At 41.7% G+C, this 24776-nt stretch overlaps 3 protein-coding genes across 3 annotated transcripts; 2 read left to right on the top strand and 1 right to left on the bottom strand.

Moving 5' to 3' along the window:
- Positions 1–840: 840 nt before the first annotated feature.
- On the top strand, positions 841–6503 carry LOC136444845 (complement factor B-like). Its single transcript, XM_066442599.1, has 5 exons — positions 841–970; positions 2884–2969; positions 3475–3660; positions 4473–4658; positions 5621–6503. The coding sequence occupies exons 1-5, from the start codon at positions 963–965 to the stop codon at positions 5653–5655; spliced, it is 501 nt and encodes a 166-aa protein (XP_066298696.1). The 5' UTR covers positions 841–962; the 3' UTR covers positions 5656–6503.
- A 584-nt stretch (positions 6504–7087) lies between these two features.
- Positions 7088–15884, top strand: LOC136444867 (complement factor H-like). Its single transcript, XM_066442620.1, has 7 exons — positions 7088–7214; positions 12263–12378; positions 13028–13207; positions 13665–13844; positions 14404–14586; positions 14781–14975; positions 15469–15884. The coding sequence occupies exons 1-7, from the start codon at positions 7207–7209 to the stop codon at positions 15495–15497; spliced, it is 891 nt and encodes a 296-aa protein (XP_066298717.1). The 5' UTR covers positions 7088–7206; the 3' UTR covers positions 15498–15884.
- Positions 15885–19243: 3359 nt separating this feature from the next.
- LOC136444831 (uncharacterized) lies at positions 19244–23521 on the bottom strand. The gene is made up of 5 exons (XM_066442577.1): positions 22111–23521; positions 21632–21733; positions 21110–21309; positions 20087–20179; positions 19244–19815 (listed from the first exon to the last, which is right to left on the bottom strand). The coding sequence occupies exons 1-5, from the start codon at positions 22660–22662 to the stop codon at positions 19770–19772; spliced, it is 993 nt and encodes a 330-aa protein (XP_066298674.1). The 5' UTR covers positions 22663–23521; the 3' UTR covers positions 19244–19769.
- Between the last annotated feature and the right edge of the window lie 1255 nt (positions 23522–24776).

Here is a 24776-nt window from a genome sequence, read left to right as displayed (position 1 = left end):
ATCGTACATTTGCATTGGTTATAGTGTAACTGTATGGAAAGTAAACAACAATATTCTTTACCTTCAGCTTTCGTCTTTAAAGAGAAATCAGGACTAGAAGTAGCCTTCATGGTTCCACTAGGCCTTCCTAAGATATGGACAGTAGACTTACACAAAAATAGGGAGAATAATTAGTCAGGAGGGTAATTAGTGGTTAAGGTCGCACCAAATGAAACCCTCTGGTGGCCAAACTACCCTGGTAAAATATCATCTACCCTACCAGCGAAGTCGTGTCTGATAGAGACTAGTTTAGAACGAGGCAATGCTCGCTCTTGAATATTTGTTACTCGGTATGTTTCCAAATGAGTGACAACCTTTCACTAGTTTGTTGAACTTCTCTAGATTACTAAGGGATTAAAGAATATTCTTCAACCTCCTTGGATATACAAAGATTCGCCAATCAGCTTTCCCATTCAGTCATAACTGGGATTGTCTGGAGAGTTGTATCAACTTCAATGCCCCCCTCCCCAGGTGCGTGACCTTTCAGTAATACATGAAGATCAGAGTTACAGTATATGGTCGCACCACCAGTAAGGTCAGCTCGCTAGGTCGCATGTGCATTGAAACCTATAATTATCTACGTCATATCATTGGAGGCTCAAAGCTAAACGTAATTGTATTCTTAAAACACTTTTTTGTCAATTTTCTTCTAAAGTTTGTATACTTAGACATAGTAAAATAACATTTACAAAACTTTGTTCTCTTTTCTCTCGAAAACGCTTCCAGTTTCAAAGAGAGGTGTACACGTTTGTCAGATTTATACGTAAAGAAGAAACATGTCTATTTGTTCGTTCCCTTAATTTGCATATACTGTCAATCAAAAAAAATCTAGACGTACGAAAGTGAACTGCGTCGCGCCCGCTGTTTCAGAACTTCCGCCAACACTGAAGACATCGTTTGAAAAACACGTCTCTGACGGCATAATGAAGAGGTGTGTTAGTCTTTCTTTTTAAGTGGACTTTAAATCCACGTTTCGTAGCATTCTGAAAGATGTTGTTTGCCAGTATTGGTCGTCTTTTACATTTGTAAATCATAGACATGCCCTTAAAAAGATTTGATTAGTTGCTGTTGTTGTTGTCTGTTGGGACAAAAACATGTTTTAATGTTTACATTTTGATTGTTTAGATTGATTTTATCGCTTGTGTGAATGAAAAGTGTTGATAAAATGGGGTTTTGGGGGATACCGTAGTCGATAAGGAAGTAATGTATGCTTGTCTTACGTCGCTCATTTCTTATCATTTCAGATCAAAACAAGTCTAAATAACACAAAACTTACATAGAAACGTTCACTAACCCGTTTGGCTGTATCTCAAAGGATAGAATTCACGTTTTTGATTGTAAAGACAAGTGTGACTCAAATCTAAACACCGAATCCTTTAACTGGTCTCCTTGCACTCTAAATAATATCTGAACTAGATTCTCTGGTAATATTGGCGCCTAATTAAAACACGAATGTCAACACTTTACAAGTACTGTAAATGGAGAAATCAACATAAATAAAACGGGACAAAATGTCCTAAAATCACGTAAAAAAACAGCCGGGGCCGAACCTCTGCGTGGAGAGTACTGCGAACTTTTTGAAGTTAAAAAAAAAAACACGAACTCGCCCCTTCCCCTGATACCGCCAAATTAAATCCCAACGAACTGACATGGACTTACAGTAGAGTGTCGAGCTGGATTCAGGCACGTATCAACTTTTGGGTCAATTACGTCATTTATTTCAACCGTTTCTAGCAGAACAAGTGTCAACGAAGGTGCTAATGGCCTATTACTGCAGTAACATGTAAATAAAGATACGACTAAAACGATGTATTTGATTTGATATGTCAGAAATTTCACGCAGTTCTCGAGAAAGTGCGACTTGACACAATGAACTCTTGTGGCCTTAGCTAACTTAGAACTTTGACAGTAGTCTAGATAACTATTTTTGATTCCCATGTATTCCCATGTACTTGTTTGTCTGCAATTAGCCTTCGGGCATGAACTTGCAATAAAGTTATTATATGGTCATCACGTTTACTGGCTCAAACTTGCTCAGCAAGTGGCACTTGGCACAACAGATCTCTTTTGTCTCTTGTCAGACCTCATTTGCATACGCCTGGGGTCACCAACCAATTACACGTCAATCATCTATTATGTTCAGAATGATACAGATCTGTGCTTCTGCCATTTTATAGCTTGAATCACTTCCTAAAGCCCCCCTCTCACTGGACCTGCGGCACGCTGGTGTCGTCGCTGCAGCCGATCGAATTGACAAAGCACTCAACGAATTTCATCGACAAAAAAACGAATCTTTTAAGCTTTGTGTGTTTTTTTTTTTTTTGGTCATACTTGTACGTTTTGAATGATATTCCCATTATAAAGTCAAGGGTAACACAAATCGAATTTAGGACGCAGCGACGCCGCCAGCGTGCCGCGGGTACAGTGACAGGGGGACTTAAGAGGACTCCAATAATTCGTATTTCATTTGGCACTTCGCCTCTTCGCTCGATAATGTCCATTCCACTGATGTTTGTCTATCGTTCAGTCACTTGGAATATAGTTGATACTTGATGAAACGTTTGGCAATGGCTTAACCACAATTTCAATGGACGCATTCATTACCAACAATTCTGCTATAATTCAATTCATCAGTTTTCCAAGATGTTGAGATCTAGATTCTTATATCGAATATGTCTATCAACGCTCTCCGTCTGACATCAGTGACAATGAAGATTCATTACATATTAGTACCGTACAGTACAGTACATGCCCTCATTCAATTTCAACAACGTTGAATAGGACAAACTGTACTTTATAACATCTGTCCTGTACTATGAAGTATGACCCAGTTGTGCCCCGCAGTTTGAAGCTCGCTCTCGTGTTGGTGGTGGCAGCGGCGCTGGTGTGGGAGTCGGACGCCTGGTGGTGGAGGAGACGTCCAACTGTCTGTGAGTACTTCAGTAGATCTCAACACTTGTTGCACGAGACGTAGAATAATCAGATTAATGCAATTTCTGTTAACTCGTATATACATGTAAGATGATTTCCTATGCTGCAAACGTACCACAAACATCAACATGAAGGTGTTGGTGAATTGCAAAAAAAACGTCATACTCAAACTTTCCTCCATCATGATAAAAAATCAACCGAAAGTTTGACACACTGATTTGGTCACGTGACCTTGCGTGATCGTGACTCAAGGCATTGGTGGAGTCACGTGACGGTGACGACACATGTCCAAAATAGTGGGTCAATCTTCCTAATAATGACCGACGTGACAGCCGAAATTCAGTTGCCTGGTCTGGATTCAAGTTCAAGGATTTTGCGTCATGCAGGTTTAACTCTGTCACAGTACAAACAATTAAAAATGTGTAAAAGACGTACGCGACTCGTCGACATTGCATGACACAGAAATACTATGATGGCAACGTCTAACATAAGCCATCTTCATAGCCAACCGTTGTTCTACGCCCACCACCTCCACCGGAGTCTCCCGTAGCGGCTGTTGGTGGCCATACCGCGACGGGGAAACCTGCGACTTCGCGTGCGCGGAGGGGCACGAGAGGGTTTCCGGAAACACCAGTCGCACCTGCGAGAGCGGCTCATGGTCCGGCGAAGCCCTGGTCTGTGAACGCACCTGTACGTATTGCCTGCTATTCTTACTCTCCAAGCAGAGTAGTGGTTCCGGCATGCAGTTTTTTTTGCGTTTTTGTCGGGCTTTCTACGTCGTCATTTTTTGGGTCTCTTTCTTGGGTTTGAAGAGACAAAAAATGATTAAATCAAAAGCCCAACAAAAACATCTAAAAACACGTCAAAAACCTGCCAGAACCCCTCCTCTGCTTAGAGAGTGGCCTTTTCTCCCGTCTTATTTTTCCAGCACTAGAGCACAATTTAGTTTCGTTACATGGTATACCTTCTGCTAGGAGAGTAGGAGAGAGAACGGGGTTATGAGTCTGAAAAAAAAAGTTTCTCATGACTGAGATCACCGAATCTTGAGCTAGCTGACTCAGTCGTCATAAAAGCAGTACAGGGCCGAATAGATGTAAACATGGCGAGAACATCGAAAGATCTACTAAAGAATTGACACTGTCAAGCTGACAATCAATAGTTACGCGGATTATGAACGAATGTCCGTTGAATTGATAATCAGATTATTTGACACTTTATTTAGAAAATCCATCAGTGGTGTTCCTGGACGTACTTCTAGCTAGACAGACATTTGTTACAAGGAACAATAGTACATAGTACATATAGTGCACTCTAAAGAAAGAAGAAAAAAAAACTCACGCAGAAAAAAAAGAAGAAGATGAAAAATAGCGCTGTTCTTGTGGGCCACCGTACATTCTCCCTCTATATATATATATATATATATATATATGTATAAATTTTGTATAGTGGTCTATAATATAGCGTTACAGCCAAATGTCATCCTTATGATCTGTATGTTGTAGCGGGTTGCTCCTCGCCGCCCTACCCGTCGGGAGCCTGGCGCAGTGGCTGCTCCTATCCGTACACCGAGGGGGAGGTCTGCACCTACACCTGCTTCTCCAGCTGGGGCCAGACCTCCGGCAACAACACCAGGACCTGCACCGACGGACAGTGGTCCGGGGATATCCTGGTCTGTGAGCGCACGGGGGGTGAGTTTTCATGGCGCATGGGGGATACAATCAGCCGGTTCACGGATTCAACTGCGCATGTGTAGCGAGATGTATTGTGGGTGAAGCCCCCCCCCCCTCTCACTGGACCCGCGGCACGCTGGCGGCGTCGCTGCGGCCGATCGAATTGACAAAGCACTCAACGAATTTCATCGCCAAAAAACGAATCTTTTTGATATTAAGCTTGTACGTTTTGAATAATATTCCCATTGTAGAGTCAAGTCGGTAACACAAATCCAGTTTAGGACGCAGCGACGCCGCCAGCGTGCCGCGGGTCCAGTGCACCAGTGAGAGGGGGGCTTTATATATATGCCAAAGTTGAAGGTCCCTAGCCTGAGACATGAACAGAACACGTCTGGACATGGTATGAAGCATGAGTCTAAACAAGGACTATTTACAAGTCAGGGGCTATATTTCACCTAGTGCCCACAATGCATATTGCTGCGCATGCGCAGTTTAATCCGTGAATCGGCTTATAGCAGGAATGGAAAGGGGGGAAATGACAAAATAAAATGGCACATACGCCAAATTATTGATACCGCAGGGTAATACGATTGTTGGCTACTACGTTTGAATTCCCTACTAGTCTATGGCACATCCCATGTTCCCAGCCGACAAGATGGACTGGCTTGTATGAAAATGGAGTTTGCTGTTTCTCCCACTTGTTCATTTTACTTCCCTGCTTGAAAAGTGTGATAAAACTAGACTCTAACGTTGTCAAACCTGCATTCAGCAACCACTCAAGGGACTGACGTAAATGGTTGCTCAGGACAGGGTGGGGTCACGTAAAATAGGACGGGACTGTTTTAATGTGGCTTGTGGTTGGAGGTGGTTGCCTGCGCCAGGTGGTAGCCAGACCAGAGTCAACTGTATACTGCATACTACTGCAGCAATCTTGCAATAATGAGATATAATTACATGATATATCTGATTCTGCGTTCCAGGATGTAACGGCTGGTTTCCCTGGTGGTGCCGTTAGTGGCCTCAACAGGACATGCGCAACAGCGCCCCAACATTTCATCCAATCACAACAAAGCAACGGCAAAGTTCATCCAATCACATTCAATATATGATGCTAAACGTTTGAATTCAGTTGAATATAAAACGTAAGGCGGAAGTTTTAAAAGACACTGAATGAATGAACTTTATTGCTCGACGTTTGTACATGGCACAATGTATGGCAACAATAACAAGGCAATCAATACAATACTAAGCTAGTCTATTCTATACTGAGAGCTATAATTACAAGAATATGGACATAAATGGCGCACTGATATATCAAATGTTTCTATCTGTTACTTGTCTCTTTTGTAAAGCGCTACATATGTATTGGCCTAAATACTTAGATATGGTGTCGGGGCATGACATGAGTAGATTAAAAATGTCTGTGTTTGCCTTTGGCAAGGGTTTGCTGGATTTACATGTGATCGTATACATTAACTTTTAAATGCAACGTAGATAACGGGATTTTAGCTATATTCTTTTTCATGCCATGTTAGACATTCAAGCTCGGCTTCAGGGGTACATACGCGCACACGAAAACACACACACACACACACACACACACACACACACACACACACACGCACACACTTCAATCAATTGTACTGATAGGCACACACATTTAACTGTATGTCACATAAAGGAAGTTTTTAAACATATAAGCCTGGTAAACACATAATTCAAGTTAAATCATGCTTTGTTAGGAATAAAAAAAGTAATAAGATGAAGACGACCATAATTATCTAGCTTTTTTGTCTTCTACAAAATGTATATTAAGGGTCAAAGGAACAAGCTTGGAAACTGCAATAAAAAGTGTTGAATCTATTGTTTGTCTATTGTTTATTTTGCGACACGAGGAATATAATAGTAATATCAAAACCGTTGTATGAAACATAAAGACCTACAGAAAGTAGCTCATCCATATCCAGTGGAGCCTTTGTGATGACAATACCATATCACGCAAGGAATAGCTTAAGGCGACACTTAAAAACAGGGTTTACAACTGCGTATGTCAATTGGATTTGACGTGTCAAAAGACGGAGACAGCACTGCATGGCACAAAACAGATGTCATTGATTGCCATCCTATTCTTTGGTTAAGCTGGAGATGTACTGTGACGAACTTCAAGTTACTATCATAGACGGCTAGAAGAACCCACTGTCAATGTGTAGTTTCTAAATAGGTCATTTATCTAGAAATATTCTTTAAAATCGCTCTAAAGGAATAGCTTTTTGTGCATGACCTCCCTTTCTCTCACACAATGTCAATCAACTATGTTCTGGTAACAATTCACTGTAATGAAAAATCTCAACCCAAAGAAGTTAATCTTTCTGACCAATTTCCCATGGTACCTTTATAATTGATATAACATTCGCCTCACGCACACGAAAGAAGTCAGCAGCAATCAAAAACCTGTTTCCCAACAATGGGGGACATTTGCATATGACGTTTCATCAGTAGACGGAGACAGTACTGGACGGCACAGACCAGATCAGACCGCCTGTAGCTGAACCTTAAACACTTCACCATGATGCGGTAGGTACAGCATTCAATACATTTCAACGTGTGTGTTTGCGTCTGATTTTCTGGTTCTAGAGGACAGAAGTCGAGAGGGAGATTTTATAAGTTACGACCGGGGTATATGTGTGGGAACGTGGGTGCGCGGGCCTGTTGTACGTGTTCGATCTAACATGTATGACCCAGCATGTCTCCGGTCTATAGAGAAACACATCTAATAGATTATAACGCGTGCGTTTGCCCTTGTCTTTTTGTGTTTTGAGTAGAGAAGAGGACAGAAGTCGAGAGGGAGATATTATAAGTTACGACCCACGGTATATGTGTGGGAACGTGCGCGCGCGGTCTGACATGTATGACGCAGCGTGTCTCGTTTGTACTACAGAAACGATCTCTACTCACTGTAATTCTTTGATCCGTCGCACAGTACTCGATCCCTATCACTAGATGACTGGATTATCCTAAAAGATTTGCTGTCACGAAAAAGAAATTGTGAATATTCCGCTAAAAATGTATCTATATAAAGTCACAAGGAAGTGGAGCGCCGTCCGAGAGGGCGTTGTTTCGGCAGGAATGGGATATATTTCGGCAGGAATGGGATATATTTCGGCAGGAATGGGATATATTTCGGCAGGAATGGGATGTATTGTTCTGTAGTCCGCTCTCTTCTCAGAATCGCATCATATGAGGCACTTGCTTGGCTTATTCGACTATACCGTCTTCCTTATGGCAGCTATATTTATTTTAGGTCAGAAATATATACATGACGCACCATATTTGGTCTGTACAGAATGGATCTCGATTCAATAAATCTATGGTCGACTTTCCCAGAACAGGACACGTGGGTCAATGTAGAACATTCTGATTTTGTTGTTTGAAGTCCAGAGAACATGTAAACAAAGACCAGGTAAAATTGGAAGCGTAGATACCAAACGAGTGGTGAGGCGCTCCTGGAGATTTCTTGGGTGCAGCAACATTCATTACGGGTCATTGCGGATTAGTTACTTGTTATTCCAGCTGAAAGAAAACTAATCTTAAGAATTAAGGGAACGTAGTACGTAGCTGTCTAAATTGAGGCCCACTCCAACCTTCATCGCTGTCCCTTTTCTAACTGGTGCTCGTATTTTGAGAAAAATGAACTCTGAGCGAGATCAATCATGTTTACTGGTATGGAACCCACCTCGAATTCTGATGATCTAACACTCAACTGCACACACAGTACTAGACGAGCAAGTTCCCGCGAGAGATCTATGCCTTAGGCGGTTTGTACTGTAGTCTCTTTCTTCTTTAAGTGTCCATTATTTGGATTTTTTCAGCCATACACTTCCTCCAGCTGGAGGAAGAAAACTCCTTTTTCACGAATTCAAAACTCGTGTATTTTTTCAGTGACTTTGCCGAGTTATGCCTATTTTATGTGAGATTTCTAACTTACTAAAGCCCCTATCTCACTGCCACTGCACTGGACCCGCGACACGTTGGCGACCTCGCTGCGTTCTAGATTGGACTTGTTTTAGCCTTGACTTTATACTCAGCGCAACTAAGGTGTACCACGGGTTGTCCATGCCATTCTCACCAAATACCCCATTTGAATATGGTGATTAGGCAATTTAGTATTGTAATGAACCAAGTGCGAGCCTGTTGCTTGTAAATATGCAGTAGTTTGAGTGCTGTGCACCGCCCTCTGGTCCCGCCCCTATTCTGCATCCGAATCGCGCGCTAATTTCTCCTGGGGAGATAATTGGTGCACCTCCCGGGACTCTGTTTTCAAGATGGCCGAACAAACAGTCAAAGGAAATGACAAGACTCTGAGCTAAATTGCAGTAAAATCCACACAAGTTATATCGGTAATATGAGCTGTGTACATGTGCGTGTTTCATATTTTTCAGAAAGACATATAAAAGGAAATCACAGTTGAAAATGCAACGGATGGCCATTTGTATAGTTCATGAACACAGTGACATCAGACAGCTCAATACACATCTGTCTGTAGCTTGTCTGGGGATATCATCATATAGCTATAATGCATGTCATCTGTACAGGGTCCATGTCAATAATGTTTCATTTTATTCTTTATCACAAACAAGCTTCCCCATCCACAGATGTTTCACAAATATTACACTGGGACGCATTAAAAGCCCTTTATACTCAGTACTTAGTAATTACTAGTATAAGAAGGAAGCGAAAACGTATTACATGTACCATGTATCATGTACATGAGAAATCCCTCTAAAATCAGCGCTTGGGTTGGACCAAGTTCCTTTGTTTCCAAATGCGTAACAGTGTTTTTATCATAAACATCAAGGTAAATCTGATTGAAGGAACATTTTTACTTGTTTTCGTTGTTTATTCTTAGTGTATATAGATCTGATTCGACCACCTACAACAATTTTATGCCTGATAGTTTAGACAGAAGTCGTCGAGTAAATCACAATACATATTTGAGATAACAAATTGGCTGCTCTTGTGTTCTGTGAGAGCGATTTTGGATCAAACCTGATCTTGCCATGATTATTTTACATAGCCATACTGATTAATGACGTACATTATAGTGAAGACAAAACTCCGACCGACGTAGTCTGATGATATATGACAAGGTGAATATCTCTGCCTAAGGAGGTGACACTTTAGGCGACAAACAATGAGGTGTAACCGACAAATGTACCACTTAAAAGTACGGAGGTTATTTTCAGCTCTATATCATCGATTCAAATTGTTACACTAGACATAAAGATAGCCTCCTTCGCAGACTTCCTGAAACGGCGGCGTATATATTTGGGGAAGGGGGGTGACGCGATTTCTTACACGGGCCAGAGTTCTCTAATGCCGCCACTTGAAGGGACTTTCGCCACCGAGAGAGTTATGTCGCCGAGGGACGACCGCCTTTCCATCCATGATAGTCGCGTCATCCCCCTCCCCCAAATACACCGCCGGTCCAAGAAGTCTGCGAAGGAGGCTAGCATAAATAAGCCTACGCTGCAATTACACGGTTACAATAATTATCGATCGATTTACATCCAAAATTTCATACCCCTACATCAAATATAAAGTGCACTTTTCACACAGTACGCTGCCGAATTCAGTCCCGGGACCTCACTACAGTCCCCCGCGCGGCGAACACCCACACGTAGTTTTACATTGTATACTTCATTCAGCCGTGAGGGTGTTTTAGGTCTCCCTGCTATCATCAAAATAAACTTTCGAGAATTCAATTATTCTGATCGCCTTAGATCATTTATTGTCTACACAGGTACGGGTTATACCAAGGAGGTTTTATAAAACCTCCTTGGTTATACTTTTACGGCTAAGAAGTACAAGAGATGTTTGAACTTTTATTCATGAAAATGTGACGTTGCATTAGCAAGCTAACTGTCATTTTGTGTCATTTTTTGTGTTTGGTGAACGTTGGGGAACATTTATTTTGGTTAACATTGTAGTATGGTCCGGTGAAAACAGCCGCTAGACAATCCTGACACACCAAACATCGCATAACAATGAATGAAACCAAGGATGAAACACAAGCTGAGCCCTGATGCAAATGCGGATTACTTATAATTGCTTCTCAAAGAGGTGCTAAATAGCCTAAGTGATCAGGCTGTCAAGTTGATTGATTGGAGAAAGTGAGGAAAAGTTCCTCTCCTGGAAAATTTTATAGTACAAACTTAAAACCATTCTAAAGGACCATAGTAACTTTTTAGGAAGGAAAAAAATCAAGTAATATGAATGACCATGTCCTGTTCTACACAAAAGTCTGGCGAAAGTATTGTAAAAGGATTCCGATGGTTTGATTTAAGCCAGTTATGAAAGAACTGTCAAAGAAATATATCAATAATATAGACAAATTACGATTTTTCAGAAGAAGGCAAGGTAGTATTGATATAAGGACCCAGTTTCTGGTTAGAGGTAAATGCTAGATGGTTTACACAAAAAACTGCACATTTTGAACCTCAGGAATGGTTCTGCACTCAACATTTTTTACCGAAAAAAATGGCATTATCATTTTAATGAAATAAACATATGGATGTAACGTAACAATATCAAATTTACTTAGACGCAACGACATATATCTAATCTCACTTCCCTGCATATTTGAGACGGTTTGAAATATGTATGGCCGACTTATGTCCATTTTCACTCAGGACCCCAAGTGGTAGCTGAATTATCACTGGGAAACCTTAGCTCACTAGAGTAATGAGAATATCATGCAAAACTTTCATGTATCACTAAAAAGACAACAAAACATACAAAGCTGAAAAGATTCATTTTTTTTATCGATGAAATTTGTTGAGCGCGCTGGCAACTCGTTCGGTCGCAGCGAGGTCACCAACGTGCCGCAGGTCCGGTGAGAGGGGGCTTTACCATGCCAGGTCAATGCACAATGCTCATACTAATGGTGGAGCCTAAAGTGTTACGGGGTAGTCTGGTGTTCTTGATACAGGATTACACACCAGTCACACCCAGGGCAATAATTTGTACACAACAAAGAACCATGAGGAAGTTTCGCCTGGGGGAAAAGTTTGAAGGCTTTTTCAAAGGGAAGATAATACAAACAGAAGATATGCTTATCTTTTTCTGGGTAAATTACTTTTCATCTGTTTGTTAAAACGTCTTGGTGCAATGGTAGTGTTCAGATGGACAAAAGTAACAAAATAGACATTAGGCCATGTTGATTTGATTATATGGATGACATCCTCTGGGATCCCCAAAACTGATGTGAGCGTGCGAATAAAAAAAGTTGCCTGCTCAACCCTCAGAATATGATATACCGAAATATGTATTATTCATTTTTGTTCTGTCAAAACGTCTTCTTTGACTTTGGAATTGACCTTTGAATTCTACGACACTAGTATCCGTTTTCCGAAAAAATTTTTTTCAATTTACATTACATATTTTCTCATTTTGCAGCTGCTATGTACGATTTACAGTATGGCCAAAATATTTTGGAAGTGGATGAAAATTGATGTGTGCACATGGCCTTATTTACCGACTTTATTATTTTCATACAATAAAATGGTACTAGTAGCCTTAACTTTCACCGTAAGTGTCATGATTCATGTCTATATCTCCTGCAGTGTGAGGGTGTTGCTGAACTTGGTGCTGATAGCTGGTCTTGTGTGGCAGTCGGAGGCCTGGTTCTCTTGGAGGTCGAGGTTCGGCTCCAGGAGGTACCGTCGCACACAGCCTACATGTACGTACATAATCATCCGCACAACGTTAACTTGTGGCCTCTTGGAAACGTTGGTTTCTGTTTACAAATAGATTATCTCAGCTGTGGTCAGATTGGTTAACCTCCAAGCAGATGTATGTATCGGTCTGGCTTCTTTTGTGGGTCTTTACTCTTTAGTGCCTTTTTTCTGCCTATCCATGTCGGTCTCTACTAATGCACTTTCTTTGTCCTCCACCAAGTTAAAAAGGTGCACTACTTGATTTAAGAACTAAATTCCGTACACTGAGACTGAGCCGGATCCGCACATCTTCTTGGATGCAAACACCAAAATTCGCAAGGCACATTTCTTGAAATTCTGTATGAATTATGTCATATTGAGTTCTAAATTTTCTTAGATCTCAATATGACAGTATTAGAAACTTGAACATCCTTCTTTACGCGATCTTTACTTTCCATAGTTGATTTCCAAAGCCAGCGTGTATAGCCTAGGTGCCAAACTGTGTCCAGAGCCTACACAAGCCAACTCCTCGGCTCGAGGGCCAACATGCCCCCAAGGGAATTCTACGACTGACGCCCCTTAGTTAGGCCCTGGAAACGGAGATCGAGGGCCCATGCTAGATTTTTGGTTCACGAACTAACCACGAACTGTCCTGTTTCTGCTGTCCCGCAGCGGTGTGTTCCTCCCCTCGGTCCGGACAGGGCGTCATGAAGACAGACTGCGGCTACCCGTACCAGGAGGGGGAGACCTGCGCGTACACGTGTCGGGACGCCTACAGGCGGACGTCAGGCGACGCCAGTAGGACCTGTAGCGGCGGCTCCTGGTCCGGACAACCGCTGGTCTGCGAGTACAGTAAGTTCTACCATGCATGTTGCTTTATGGACGAGGAAAGTTGATGATATGTTAAGTCGAGGCAACTATTTCAATGTGACAACAAGAGTTGTGAGACCTCATATATCTCCATGAAATATTCTGATTATGCAAATGATTTCTACATTTACATAATGTATGCTTGGCCATGTGCACCTTTAATTAACTTATAGTTACACAGGTCGCAATGTTGACAGTCCAATGATTCCCCATTTATTATGGCACTTTTGCATTGATTATGCAAATTGGGAGTCTATTTACATAATTCGTATCTGTTAATGTTCCATCTGCCGGAAACACAAACACACAGACAGACAGACAAGCAGATAGACAGACACACAGACACATTTTTCATGGAGATAACTATTGGGAAAACATATAAGAGTGCCTAGATTCTAGAACTATAATACAAATGTCTTTATGATATCTTGTTTCCCAGCTGGATGTGAGCGACCACCTTACACGGAGGGTTCTTGGCGCAAGGGATGCTGGTACCCTTACGAGAACGGAGAAAACTGCACCTACACGTGCAGGGATGGCTTCTCCAAAGTGTCCGGAGATTCCAGCATCACCTGCAAGGACGGAAACTGGTCCGGAACACCGCTGACCTGCGAGTACAGTGAGTACTCTCTCTCTCCCTATCTCTCTCTCTCACTCTCCCTATCTCTCTCTCTCTCTCTCTCTCTCTCTCTCTCTCTCACTCTTCCTATCTCTATATCTCTAAAGAAAGGAAGGGATGAGGAAGAAATTAAGGAATACTAAAAGGAGAAAGAACAGATATGTGTATAAAGGGTAAACCGACAATTCATGTTTAGGTTCTAATTGGAAAAAGGGGCCCCGGCGGGGTAGTTCACGGGCTGTTTTCTGGTACTTTTGGGCGTGACCCCAACGTCGCCCCGTGGTAGTTGCCGGGCTATATTGGGCCCGGGCGGGACCCCGAATCATAACCAGGCCTTAAAATCAACGCAGGACCCGGTAACAAATAGACGCCGTGATGTAATCGTGCAAGCACAGGGAGGTACACCCCCACCTCCACCCTGGTGCCCGGCAGTCCACGGGACAAATTTGTGGCTTCGGGGCCCGGCAGAGACTACAGGGGCACCTACGGGTACTCTACGGGCACCGGTGCAAATGGGAACGTAGCATAAGATAGATTGATTTGTGGCATTCCTTTTCAGCTGGATGCGAGCGGCCACGTTTCACCAGGGGGAGCTGGAGCGAGGAGTGCTGGTGGCCTTACAAGAACGGAGAGAACTGCACCTTCACGTGCAGGGAGGGACATTCCAGAGTGTCTGGGAACTCGACCATCACCTGTGTGGACGGCTCTTGGTCTGGGACCCCGCTGGAGTGCCGACGTACCGGTACGTACTACGTCATCTCAGAGATAGTTCGCGTGCGTACTCTGTTTTCCTCTCGACAACGATACGTACAGATCAAAAAATCGTCTCATGTCTGATGCTTAGGGGGCTCTTACAGTACACTCTTAAAACAGCCAAACAGCTGTAAGATCACATATACGTTGGTGTTCTAACATTTCTCTTTAACTTTTTTCCAGCTGGGTGTGATCCTCCCCCTCGTCGTTATGGCGCCTGGGGACCCTCGGGCTGTCGCTGGCCGTACGAAGAAGGGGAGACGTGCACGTTCCAGTGCCGCCGTGGGTGGGAGCAGCAGTCCGGGGACACCACCACCACCTGTACCGGCGGGCAGTGGACAGGAGCACCGCTGGTCTGCACCAGGAGCTCCGGCGGCGGTAAGAACTCTTCTTTCATCTAATTGGTGAAAGTATCTTGAGGAATTTAAGCCTACGAATAGCACTTTCTAAACCATTGCCACCCTTGGCTTCATCTCTACATTACCTATCAAAAATCGATAAATCTAATCTCTAGATCTTTTACATCTCTTTAACTTTACCAAATCGTTCTGAACTGCAAGTGGATAGATTAATGTTTTGTTGCACTGACAGGGTTGTCATAGCTTTTAGATAGACGAGTCTTATTTACGTTGTTCGCTTTGTTATTGTTGCCATACATTGTACCATGTACAACTACCGAGCAATAAAGTTCATTCATCATTCATTCATGAATCAATATTAAAAGCCAGCCAAAATGGTGTCGTATTTCGAACTTGCAATGGGAATAATCGATTGTTTAAATAATTGCTTTCACTTTGCCTTGAAGTAGGAAAAACTAAGACGATTTTCGACTGTTGTCCTAGCATTGAACTACTGACTGATTTGTTTTCAGGCTCGTGGTGGTGGGGACGGGGACGTTAAGACCTGAACCCGACCACGTGTGGAGCCACCAACGTCACTACGTCATGACGTCAGCACTCGTCGCTTTCTTATATCTGATTACTAGTACTCTGATGTTAGAGCTTAATTCAGTCATTCACTCAACTAGCTGTATGCTACATATAGTACATGTGTCACTTTCGTGTGTACTAAACCCTTTGGATTGAATTATGTCCGAATCTGTTGTTCCGTTATAACCAGCTAAATGAATATCAAACAAAAAAGCATTATCAGGCATCCACTAGCGTAGAGCCATACTTTGTCGACTATTTTTTTCTTCTTTTCAACCTAACTGAACTTTTTGCAAACAGATCGCAAGCAATGTCAATAGATTAGACTACACAATAAAGATGGTGAAAATGGGCCGAACACTGTGTGTTGGTGTTGTGATTATTTTCTTCCAGATCTTTATGGTTAACATAAATCACTTTTCGCATTTCATGTAATAGGACACCATGATTCAATGTCATGGATGACACCCTGCACAGATTAAACCTCAAATGTAATACAAAGGTGAGTAAAAAAGGACGAAACTGTGTTTTGGTGTTGTGATTATTTTCTTCCAGATCTTTATGGTTAACATAAATCACTTTTCGCATTTCATGTAATAGGACACCATGATTCAATGTCATGGATGACACCCTGCACAGATTAAACCTCAAATGTAATACAAAGGTGAGTAAAAAAGGACGAAACCGTGAGAACACGTGCACATTGTAACAACTGATGATACTCCCATTGCACTGGCAATGAGGCAAAACTACATACAAAGATTTTACAAGAAGGCTATCTTGTGTTATCTTAATCAACCCACTCACAGTTAATGTGATATTCAAAGCCGCATAAGTTATAACATACTAAAACGTGGTTCTGAGATCAGCGGAACGATTTTTGAAGTATAATGGGTAGTTTTGAAGCTGGAGTCTGGATGATAATGTAAAACTATACACTTCATCGACCATACAATAGCTGTGGTAAATGGTAATAGTTTACTGTATCAGTGATCAATAACTCAAGAGCTCCGACTAGCGAACAAAAATATCATTGCAGCAAAAGTTGATTTGACATGTGCCAGGAGGAATGAATCGTCAGTTTGCCAGGATGATACAAAAACTTTAAATCTCACAGAAGATCACCCCAGAAAAACACCACTCGACGATTCAGTCCCCGAATATATGGTTAGTGATTGATAGAAACATAGCGACAATACAAACACACTAAACATTATATTTATTTGGACGTATCCCTGCTTTAGACAACCTTAGCCTTGATCATCGCAATGCGCACCAATCAGCAATCAGCATGAATATTGCTTCGCTTCACGCATGGCTCAAAGGCGCTGTCTTACAACCGCGTCCTGCAGCGGCAAAATGATTTAAACCGCTAGGGGCGAGAGATCGTCATGTTTTCTGAGTGACAGCCGGGCCTCTCTACCAGTCCATTACCCCAAATAAGCAGGTGAGAAGTTGGTTAAAAAGCAAAAGTAGTTAATAGGAAAACGGCTGATGTCCACAAATATCCTTAACCTACTTAATACGTACAAGATATGATGAAAACATGAATGTAGGCGGCGCTCCGACTGGGGGACATGGTGTTACATGTGCTCCTCGCGCGGCGCCTACAAATCAATCTTTTCTATGTCAACTAGTGTCTTAAAGGTCATTTTATACGTATGTAAAGATGTCTGGACCAATTTTAGAAAGTTTTCTCTGGCCTTATGTGTAATGTCTTTTAATGTTTTACATGTTACAAGTGGGGATAACATACCCTATCATAGCCTAATCTGCAGTACCGCTCCTGGCCGTATCATGAAAAGTGACAAAGGAGACCGTCAAATTGCCAAATTTCTGTCTTTTCGGGAATGGGAAAATCGCAAAAGACTCGCAAAGGGTTTGGGCGTTTTCAGGCTTATTTGATCTTGAACATGAAAATACGAGCACGTAAAACAAAGTATTGTGATATCTTAGACATTTCGCCAAAATGCAATGGGATATTAGGTCATAGATTACATATTTTCCTTTGCATTTTACCAATAGAAGCAGTGAAGTGTGCATTGATTCATGTAAATGGTCACTTTCTAAATTGCTACCAAATCCAAGTTCAATCGAAACCTATGAAACAAGAAGACGTTGAACCAATGCAACAGTGTTCTTGTCTGTTTATTGATCAATAGATCCATTTTCCTTTCAAAAAGCTGTGAGGTGTTAGGCTACGAATGCCACGGTGCTTATTATCATAATCCATTCATGTGATATGCTGGTACCTAAGACATGAAATTTCTTTAGCGGAAAAATGCATTTCACATATGAAATGTTGTATATCATGCCACAGAAATAGTTTATTTGTGTAATTCAGGGATTTTTATTGCTGGAGATACCGATGTGGCACTGATGTTTCATAAACAAGGCACCATATCAGACCACAAATTAAACAAAACTTACAGATTCATAAACCTTAGGTAGAGAGCTACCCCGGTCATCAGACGTGATGATGCTTAGGTATGTTATGCTTTCAGAATAACAGCTACCAACCCGTCTACAAGCCTAGTGCAAGAGGGCTATGCTTGAACATCAGTGGTCTCCTTGATTAAGGGAACATGTTGTCTTTAAAGTACTACTCCATGACGGGGTGTATTGAAAAGATAAACAGGAAAGGAATGCTCTGTAATATTTCTTTATGATGGTAGTAAAAGTATCTACATCAATATACTTTGCTCATGAGGTAATAGTGAGCTAATGTCGCCGATATAGCAGCCGTATCTAAATGAATAGATTATGATAATAACCACCATGGCATTCACCGTTTCACTGTTAAGGACTCCAAATATCTTACAGCTTTTTGAAAGGAAATTGTATCTACTGATAGACAAACAGACATAATCATCGTTGCAACTATTCAACGTCTTCTTGTTTCATAAATCATGATTGAACTCGGATGTGGTAGCCCGTTACAAAGCGAAAGTACTAGTGTACAGGAAAAGTAGACTGGACCATGTGAAATGCGAGAGAAACATGTGATTTATGACTCAGTGCCCCTTTAGATTTTGGCGAAATGTCAAAATATCGTAATTCTTGGTTTTACGTGGTCGTAGTTTCGAGTTCAAGGTCGAATAAGCCTCAAAGCTCAAAACCCCTTTGCGAGTCTTTCAGGGTTTCCCCATTCCCGAAAAGACGGAAATTTGACAATTTGACGGTCTCCTTTGTCACTTTTCTTGATACGGCCGAGAGCGGTACTGCAGGTTAGGCTCTAATGGGGTATATGCTTCGGTCCTATAAAAATGCTAAAATACTCAAGGCATTTAACTTAAAGCTAGTGAATACCCAATCAAACGGGTCTGAAAATATTCACATACATTTAGAATGACCAGTAAGACTTCAAAACACGTGTTGGCGTAGCAAGGGTCGATTTTTAAATGCTGGGCCAGTGGAGCTCATGTCACATAAGTAGAAGCGCCGCCTATATTCATGTACACATAAAGTTTTGCCCGTAATGAGTCATCTTATGATATAACGGGAGGGACGCTAACATAAGACGTTCCCTAACAAAAGACGGATTTTTCATTGATCTTGATATGCATAAGTACACCGTGTTTGTTGCAACTGACTATTTAGTGAACAATGTCCATGCACACAACTGTCACTTGCATTCAACTACATGTAGTTTGAGTTGGCTTCATCACTAGTGGCGATTAGTCTTCAAGTATAATCAAGGCTACTACACGACACATCTCCTATCTTGGTACTTTTATTTCGTCAACCATTTTCAGAGTGGCCTTTTTTTGCGGGCGAAAATTGATGAGCGCGCTGATGTCATCCATAGAATTTGCTTACCAATCAATCCATACATCGTCCACCAGGGGTAAATACAATCCTAAACTTGTACAGTTGCAGTTTCAGCACCAAATATTATATTCTATGAATAAGTTTCTTGACTCTAAAATCCAGTAGAGCTTAGTGTGGCCTAACGTCAGTTCTATATACTAGTATTCCTGAAATATTTGGCCATTAAAAGAAAACAATATTATAGATTAGACAGCAATAGTTTCTGCAACTGCAGCACCCAATTTACTTTCACGTCAGTTCTGATATTCTAAACTTCCTGTACATTACTATACATGCATCTAATGTTACGTTTTATATATAATGATTTATTACTGCACAACAGGTTCGTTGTCTACCCATACAGGTATAGAGATAGGCCATTGTCGTAATATAAAATCTACCAGACTACTAGTATTCTGAAATCTGTTGAATTTCATTGTCTGAGAATGTTGGAAGAGGTCTTGACGGCTGGCACACGCCTGCAAAATAAACGTACAAGTAAGTTTAGATAAAGATACGTAGTTTTCCTTGCCTTAATGACATCATATTTCAAATCAAATAATCAGAAACAATTCGTCATCTGAAATGCCAAATTACGTTGTAGTTTGAGCGAACAGAAATGCTTATGTAATCCAGGGCGAAAACGAATAGATATACGTATATATAGGAATCAACTGCAATGCATTGCAAAATATACGACACTAGACCTAAAGAATAAGAGTCCATCATACATGAAAACGAGAATCTTACCCCATATATTGCATGACGTAATTCCAGGGGTCACGTGACGCCAGTTCGTGCCTGTCCCGTAATGGAGGAGGATTCTCGGTTTTCTGATGCACCCTGGGAACGGTAGAAAAAAAAAATTTACATTTTTGATAAAAGATGTCTACTCATTAAACCTCAAGGCTTTTCTAAAAGTAACGATGGAATACGTAGTAAGAAATGTACATGTAATGTTATAGACGTTGGCAGATGCACCTGACATACCACCACATTCCACACTGATAAAATGTTAAGATAATCATTACAAATATATCAAACAAACATTTTTCATGTTAACATGAAGTTGATACGCATACGTGTACGGTAATATTTTTTCGGTGAACCAGTCTACTTTTTGCAGATATGTCCTTGCAATGTTATATACAAGTATCATCTTGTGGTCAAGATAATTGTCATGTTAGCAAAAGTGTTTACTGGCTGTACGCCTAATCCGTTGCATATTTTCACATTTTTCATGTCGGGAGGACATACCCTATCAGAGCCTAATCTGCAGTACCAGAAAAGTGTCAAATTGTCATATATCCGTCTTTTCGGGAATGGGGAAATCGCGAAGGGCTCGCAAAGGGGTCTAAAGTTTTGGCGCATATTTCACTTTGTCTCTGAAAAGGCGCCCATCTAAAATCAAGAATGACAACATTTAAGACATTTCAGAAATATAACAATAGGATATTAGGTCATAAATGACATGTTTCCTTCGCATTTTACCAATAGAAGTGGTCGAGTGTACATTCACTGTACTTTTTCACGTTCTGGAGGGCTACCAAGTCCAAATTTCAATCCTACTTTGTGAAACAAGAAGGTATTTAGCTAATGTAACGGCGTTATTGTCTGTTTGTATACAACAGGTTAAATTTTCCTTTGAAAATGCTGTAAGTGTGTGTGGGCCCTAACTCTGTAATATAACCGTAGACGCTTGGGGGAGCTGCTTGACAGCAAAAATCATTACTAGTATACGTTTACGGTTTCTACACTGAAGAAACGCCTTACCCGTCCCGACTGGGTTTCGAGTTCACTCGTTGACCTGGGTCACTGACGTCATGTTGCCCGAGGGCGTGTTTGATGTGCGCCCTCGGGCTCTGCTCGGACTGCGCCCTGAGTTCCCCGCTCCGCTGTTTAGTCGGTTCGTACATGTTGGAGTACGAGCTCTTCCACCGGCGGGGAGGACTCCCAGTAGGAGAATTGCTGATCTAAAAAGAAATTATCATTTTTATAGCTTCAAGCTACGAATATATGAATACAGCTTTTCAAGTGCAAAGGTTAGATACGTTTCTCTTAGAGTCCAACTTCGCAGATAGAATCCTGGTCCCTATTCTAAAATCAAACACTTTAAGCGGTTTTGATTCCTACGGTTTTGATTTGACTATCATAACTATTCATGGATGAATTTCTACATTATTTCAAATGTTGACATGCTACCTAAGGTACAACGAAACAAATACTCGATTATTTTCAATTACAAAAGTTTGAATATGATTTTTTTCCTTTCCTTTGATACTTTAAGTAACATACCTCTGCTTGAGGATTTCCTAGCCTCCTTTGCACGATGTCTCGCGCTCTCTGCAGCGGGGTTTTTAAATGCTGAGGGCGAAAAGCCGGAGGTCCGTTTGTATTCTGTAGAAACAAAATATATCTTATCAAGTTGTTATACACTTTAGACATGAAACAATCATTAGGAACTGGGCATTCAAATAATGGATTTAACGTTGGCATTATTGTTTTGGAGCACCTTGAGTAAGATGTAGGGTATAAAAAAAGTCGTGCAATATGAACTCGTTAGCAATGTATTATATGGCCAATCTGTCTCGAAACTTGCGTTTCCAGTAATGATTTGATAGTCCTAAAGTTGAAACATTTGAAAAAATGTATTGATAAATATCATCTTCAATGGAATCCAAATATATCTTCAGAATCTGATAAAGGTCAATTCCATCTTTTGTCGTCCATTTTCTGAAATTCTAACCGGTGACCTTCTAATTCTAAACACTAACCTGATCTTTTAGTTTCTCGAGGTCTACTCCGTCTTTAACTATGATGACGTCACCCTGATACATCGGAGGCGTGCTCCAGCCTGAGAGGTCGTCTTCCTGCCAACCCTGTTGCAGAGAAATCTTTGTTGGACTGGATACATCCGGGGCCTTTAGTTTCCTTCCCGGCAGGCCTCGCTGCACAGCTATCCCATCAGGCAACACGTCTCTGATTGGGTAGTTACTTGGGCTTACGGCTCCGTCCGCAAACTTCGGATCTCTTCTTATCTCTGCTAAGGGAGAGTCGCAGTCCTTAGAAGACGTCTCACCATTGTCTTCTGCAGTCGTCAAACTTGGCGCGCTTCTTGAAGTCCGAGAGTCTTTTAAATGTTGAATAGAAGGAATTTCGCGGGCGCTGTTGTGAGTTCTGGCTTTAAGAGAAGCTCTTTTATTTCTGCTATACCTGGCAAAAATGTCCGTTGGCAAGTCTTGGTCCTCCTCATTGCTTACGCTCTCCGCAAAGCTCCGCGCCCACGACGTGAAGAACTTGGCGATGCCGTCGCTCGGGAATGCCATCAGGGTAGGGCTAGGGGAGTGGTTAACAGGCGGGAGCTCGGGGCCCGTCGACCGCTTGGAAGACCCGCTTTCCCCCGAACTAGACCTCGTGGCTGTGACAGCTGCAGACCCGGTACTGGACGACTTTGAGTCCTCAGACGATTCTATAGTCCGTAGCGTTGAGAACGAGGATCCCGAGCCCTCTGTTTGTTCGGTTGTATACGAAGACAGGGAAACACCAGATTCTGGCCTTTGATCCTTTATCTTCGTATATGTGAATCTTACAGAAGGAAGCAACACTCTACTTTCTACCTGCGACCTGGGAGCTTCTACCTCCTGAGTAGACGTCTTCCCATTTTGAATCTTAGAGACTGGTGGAGAGGTCGATTTTATAGCTGCTTGTTCATTGTTTACATTGTCGGCAAGATGACCGTTGTGTTCTCTAGATACATGATCGCTCTCATGATTTCTACTTGACGATATGCTCAACAGTTTGGAAAAAGTGGCAGAATTGATTGATTTTGAGCTTCCGAAAACGTCTAACTGTTCGTGTCTTGTCGACCCGTTATGAGTTAGCCTAGAATGTGAGCTGTCGTTCTTCGATGTTGATGATTTTGTTGTTTGCGTTTTACCATTATGATGATTAGTGCCCCTTTGAGCCACAAGCTCCTTCTCTATTGCACGTTTCTGGATAGTGAAGTCGTCTCTATGCCCGGCGTCATGGTTGATAAGAAGTTGTGTGTTCTCCGTGAGTTCATCAGCGAGAGTTACAGTGGAGAACTCCGCAGGACTCTGCAGACCCGAACATCTCGTCTCAGTCGTGCACAGGTACTTAGAAGGGACCTTCTCATTTCTCCGGCTGTTACCTGGAAGGTGAAACGATAAAAAGTGAGATATAGTCAGACGATTTCTTAGAGTACTCTATGTTTTAAATAGTTAATGTACGTCGTATGTATTTTCCGCCTTCTATGCATAATAAGTACCTGTTATACAGTCACACAGATAACATGACTAGTGAGGAACATTGAGCTACATTGTGAAAAAAGAGACGAGCAAATATGACCATTGCTAGTATGACTTGATATTGTACATCTGTGATCGAGTGCAGATAGTGAAGAAGTTTAAAACTTCAGATGATTAGTACACTGTATAAGGATAGGTCAGACATATCCCAAGTAAATATAATTCTTGTCGACAAGTTTTCTAATTGAATTCCATGTTAGATATCGGTACCAGACAGAGAGTAGATCACCCTCGTTGACAGCTTTATTGCTGTCTGCGGAGCAACAGTTCAATGATGATAAAAAGAATCACGATTTACGATTGCAACGGTTGCTATCTGTACAACATATGTGATACAAGAGAGACATACGTTGTTAACTAGTGCTATATTCCAGACGACGAAAGTGAGTTATGGTAGTTATTGACAAGCGCTTCTATCCTGACCAATGAGAACCCTTCTCCTATCAGTGGTTGAGATGAAAAGGTTCGGTCAACACCAATTAGCGTAATTGGTTCCCACTGGCCGATTTTGCTCTACTCAAGACGTCGTCTTCTAGTGCCGATTAAAAACTCCTTAGCCCGCCGTGCTACCCCCAGCTTTGTAACGGACACAATGGTTGGGCTTTATTCGCGCATTTCGTTCTCAAACCAGCGTGAAAGAGCCTGTTTCGTTGGATCAAGGTCACTTGTGACTAAAGGAATGAGTCGCGTTACCGCCATGTTTACTTGTCTAAGTCAGGACAAGGTTTTGAATCTACACACGTCTTTATGTATATGTAGTGTATGTGTATGCTCATTTTACGCAACAAACAGATCTAACGTTACACAAGGATGGCCTGACTGACTTGTAGACTTTCTCAGAAGAGAAGCAACATTTGAGAAAACTTTCACCGGATCCAAGGCGGACTGTTTGTACCAAACAATAAAAATGTGTCGGTTGAAAGAAAAACACGCTGAATAGAAAATGAGCATCAGTGAACCGTACACAAACAAGGTAGGTTCGCTTACAGCCAGCAAACACAGGTAAAACAGTTCCACCTGTTTCGGCCAGTGATAGTAGATTTTGGTGTAAGCAGTTAAACCAGGGTGGGTGGCCCAGACATATTTTCATAACACGTAAAATTCTAAAACAT

The sequence above is a fragment of the Branchiostoma lanceolatum genome, chromosome 11 (genome assembly GCF_035083965.1).
Source record: "Branchiostoma lanceolatum isolate klBraLanc5 chromosome 11, klBraLanc5.hap2, whole genome shotgun sequence".
Taxonomy (NCBI): domain Eukaryota; kingdom Metazoa; phylum Chordata; class Leptocardii; order Amphioxiformes; family Branchiostomatidae; genus Branchiostoma; species Branchiostoma lanceolatum.
Note: the sequence above shows the minus strand (reverse complement) of the source record. Positions and strands in the feature narration are given on the sequence as shown.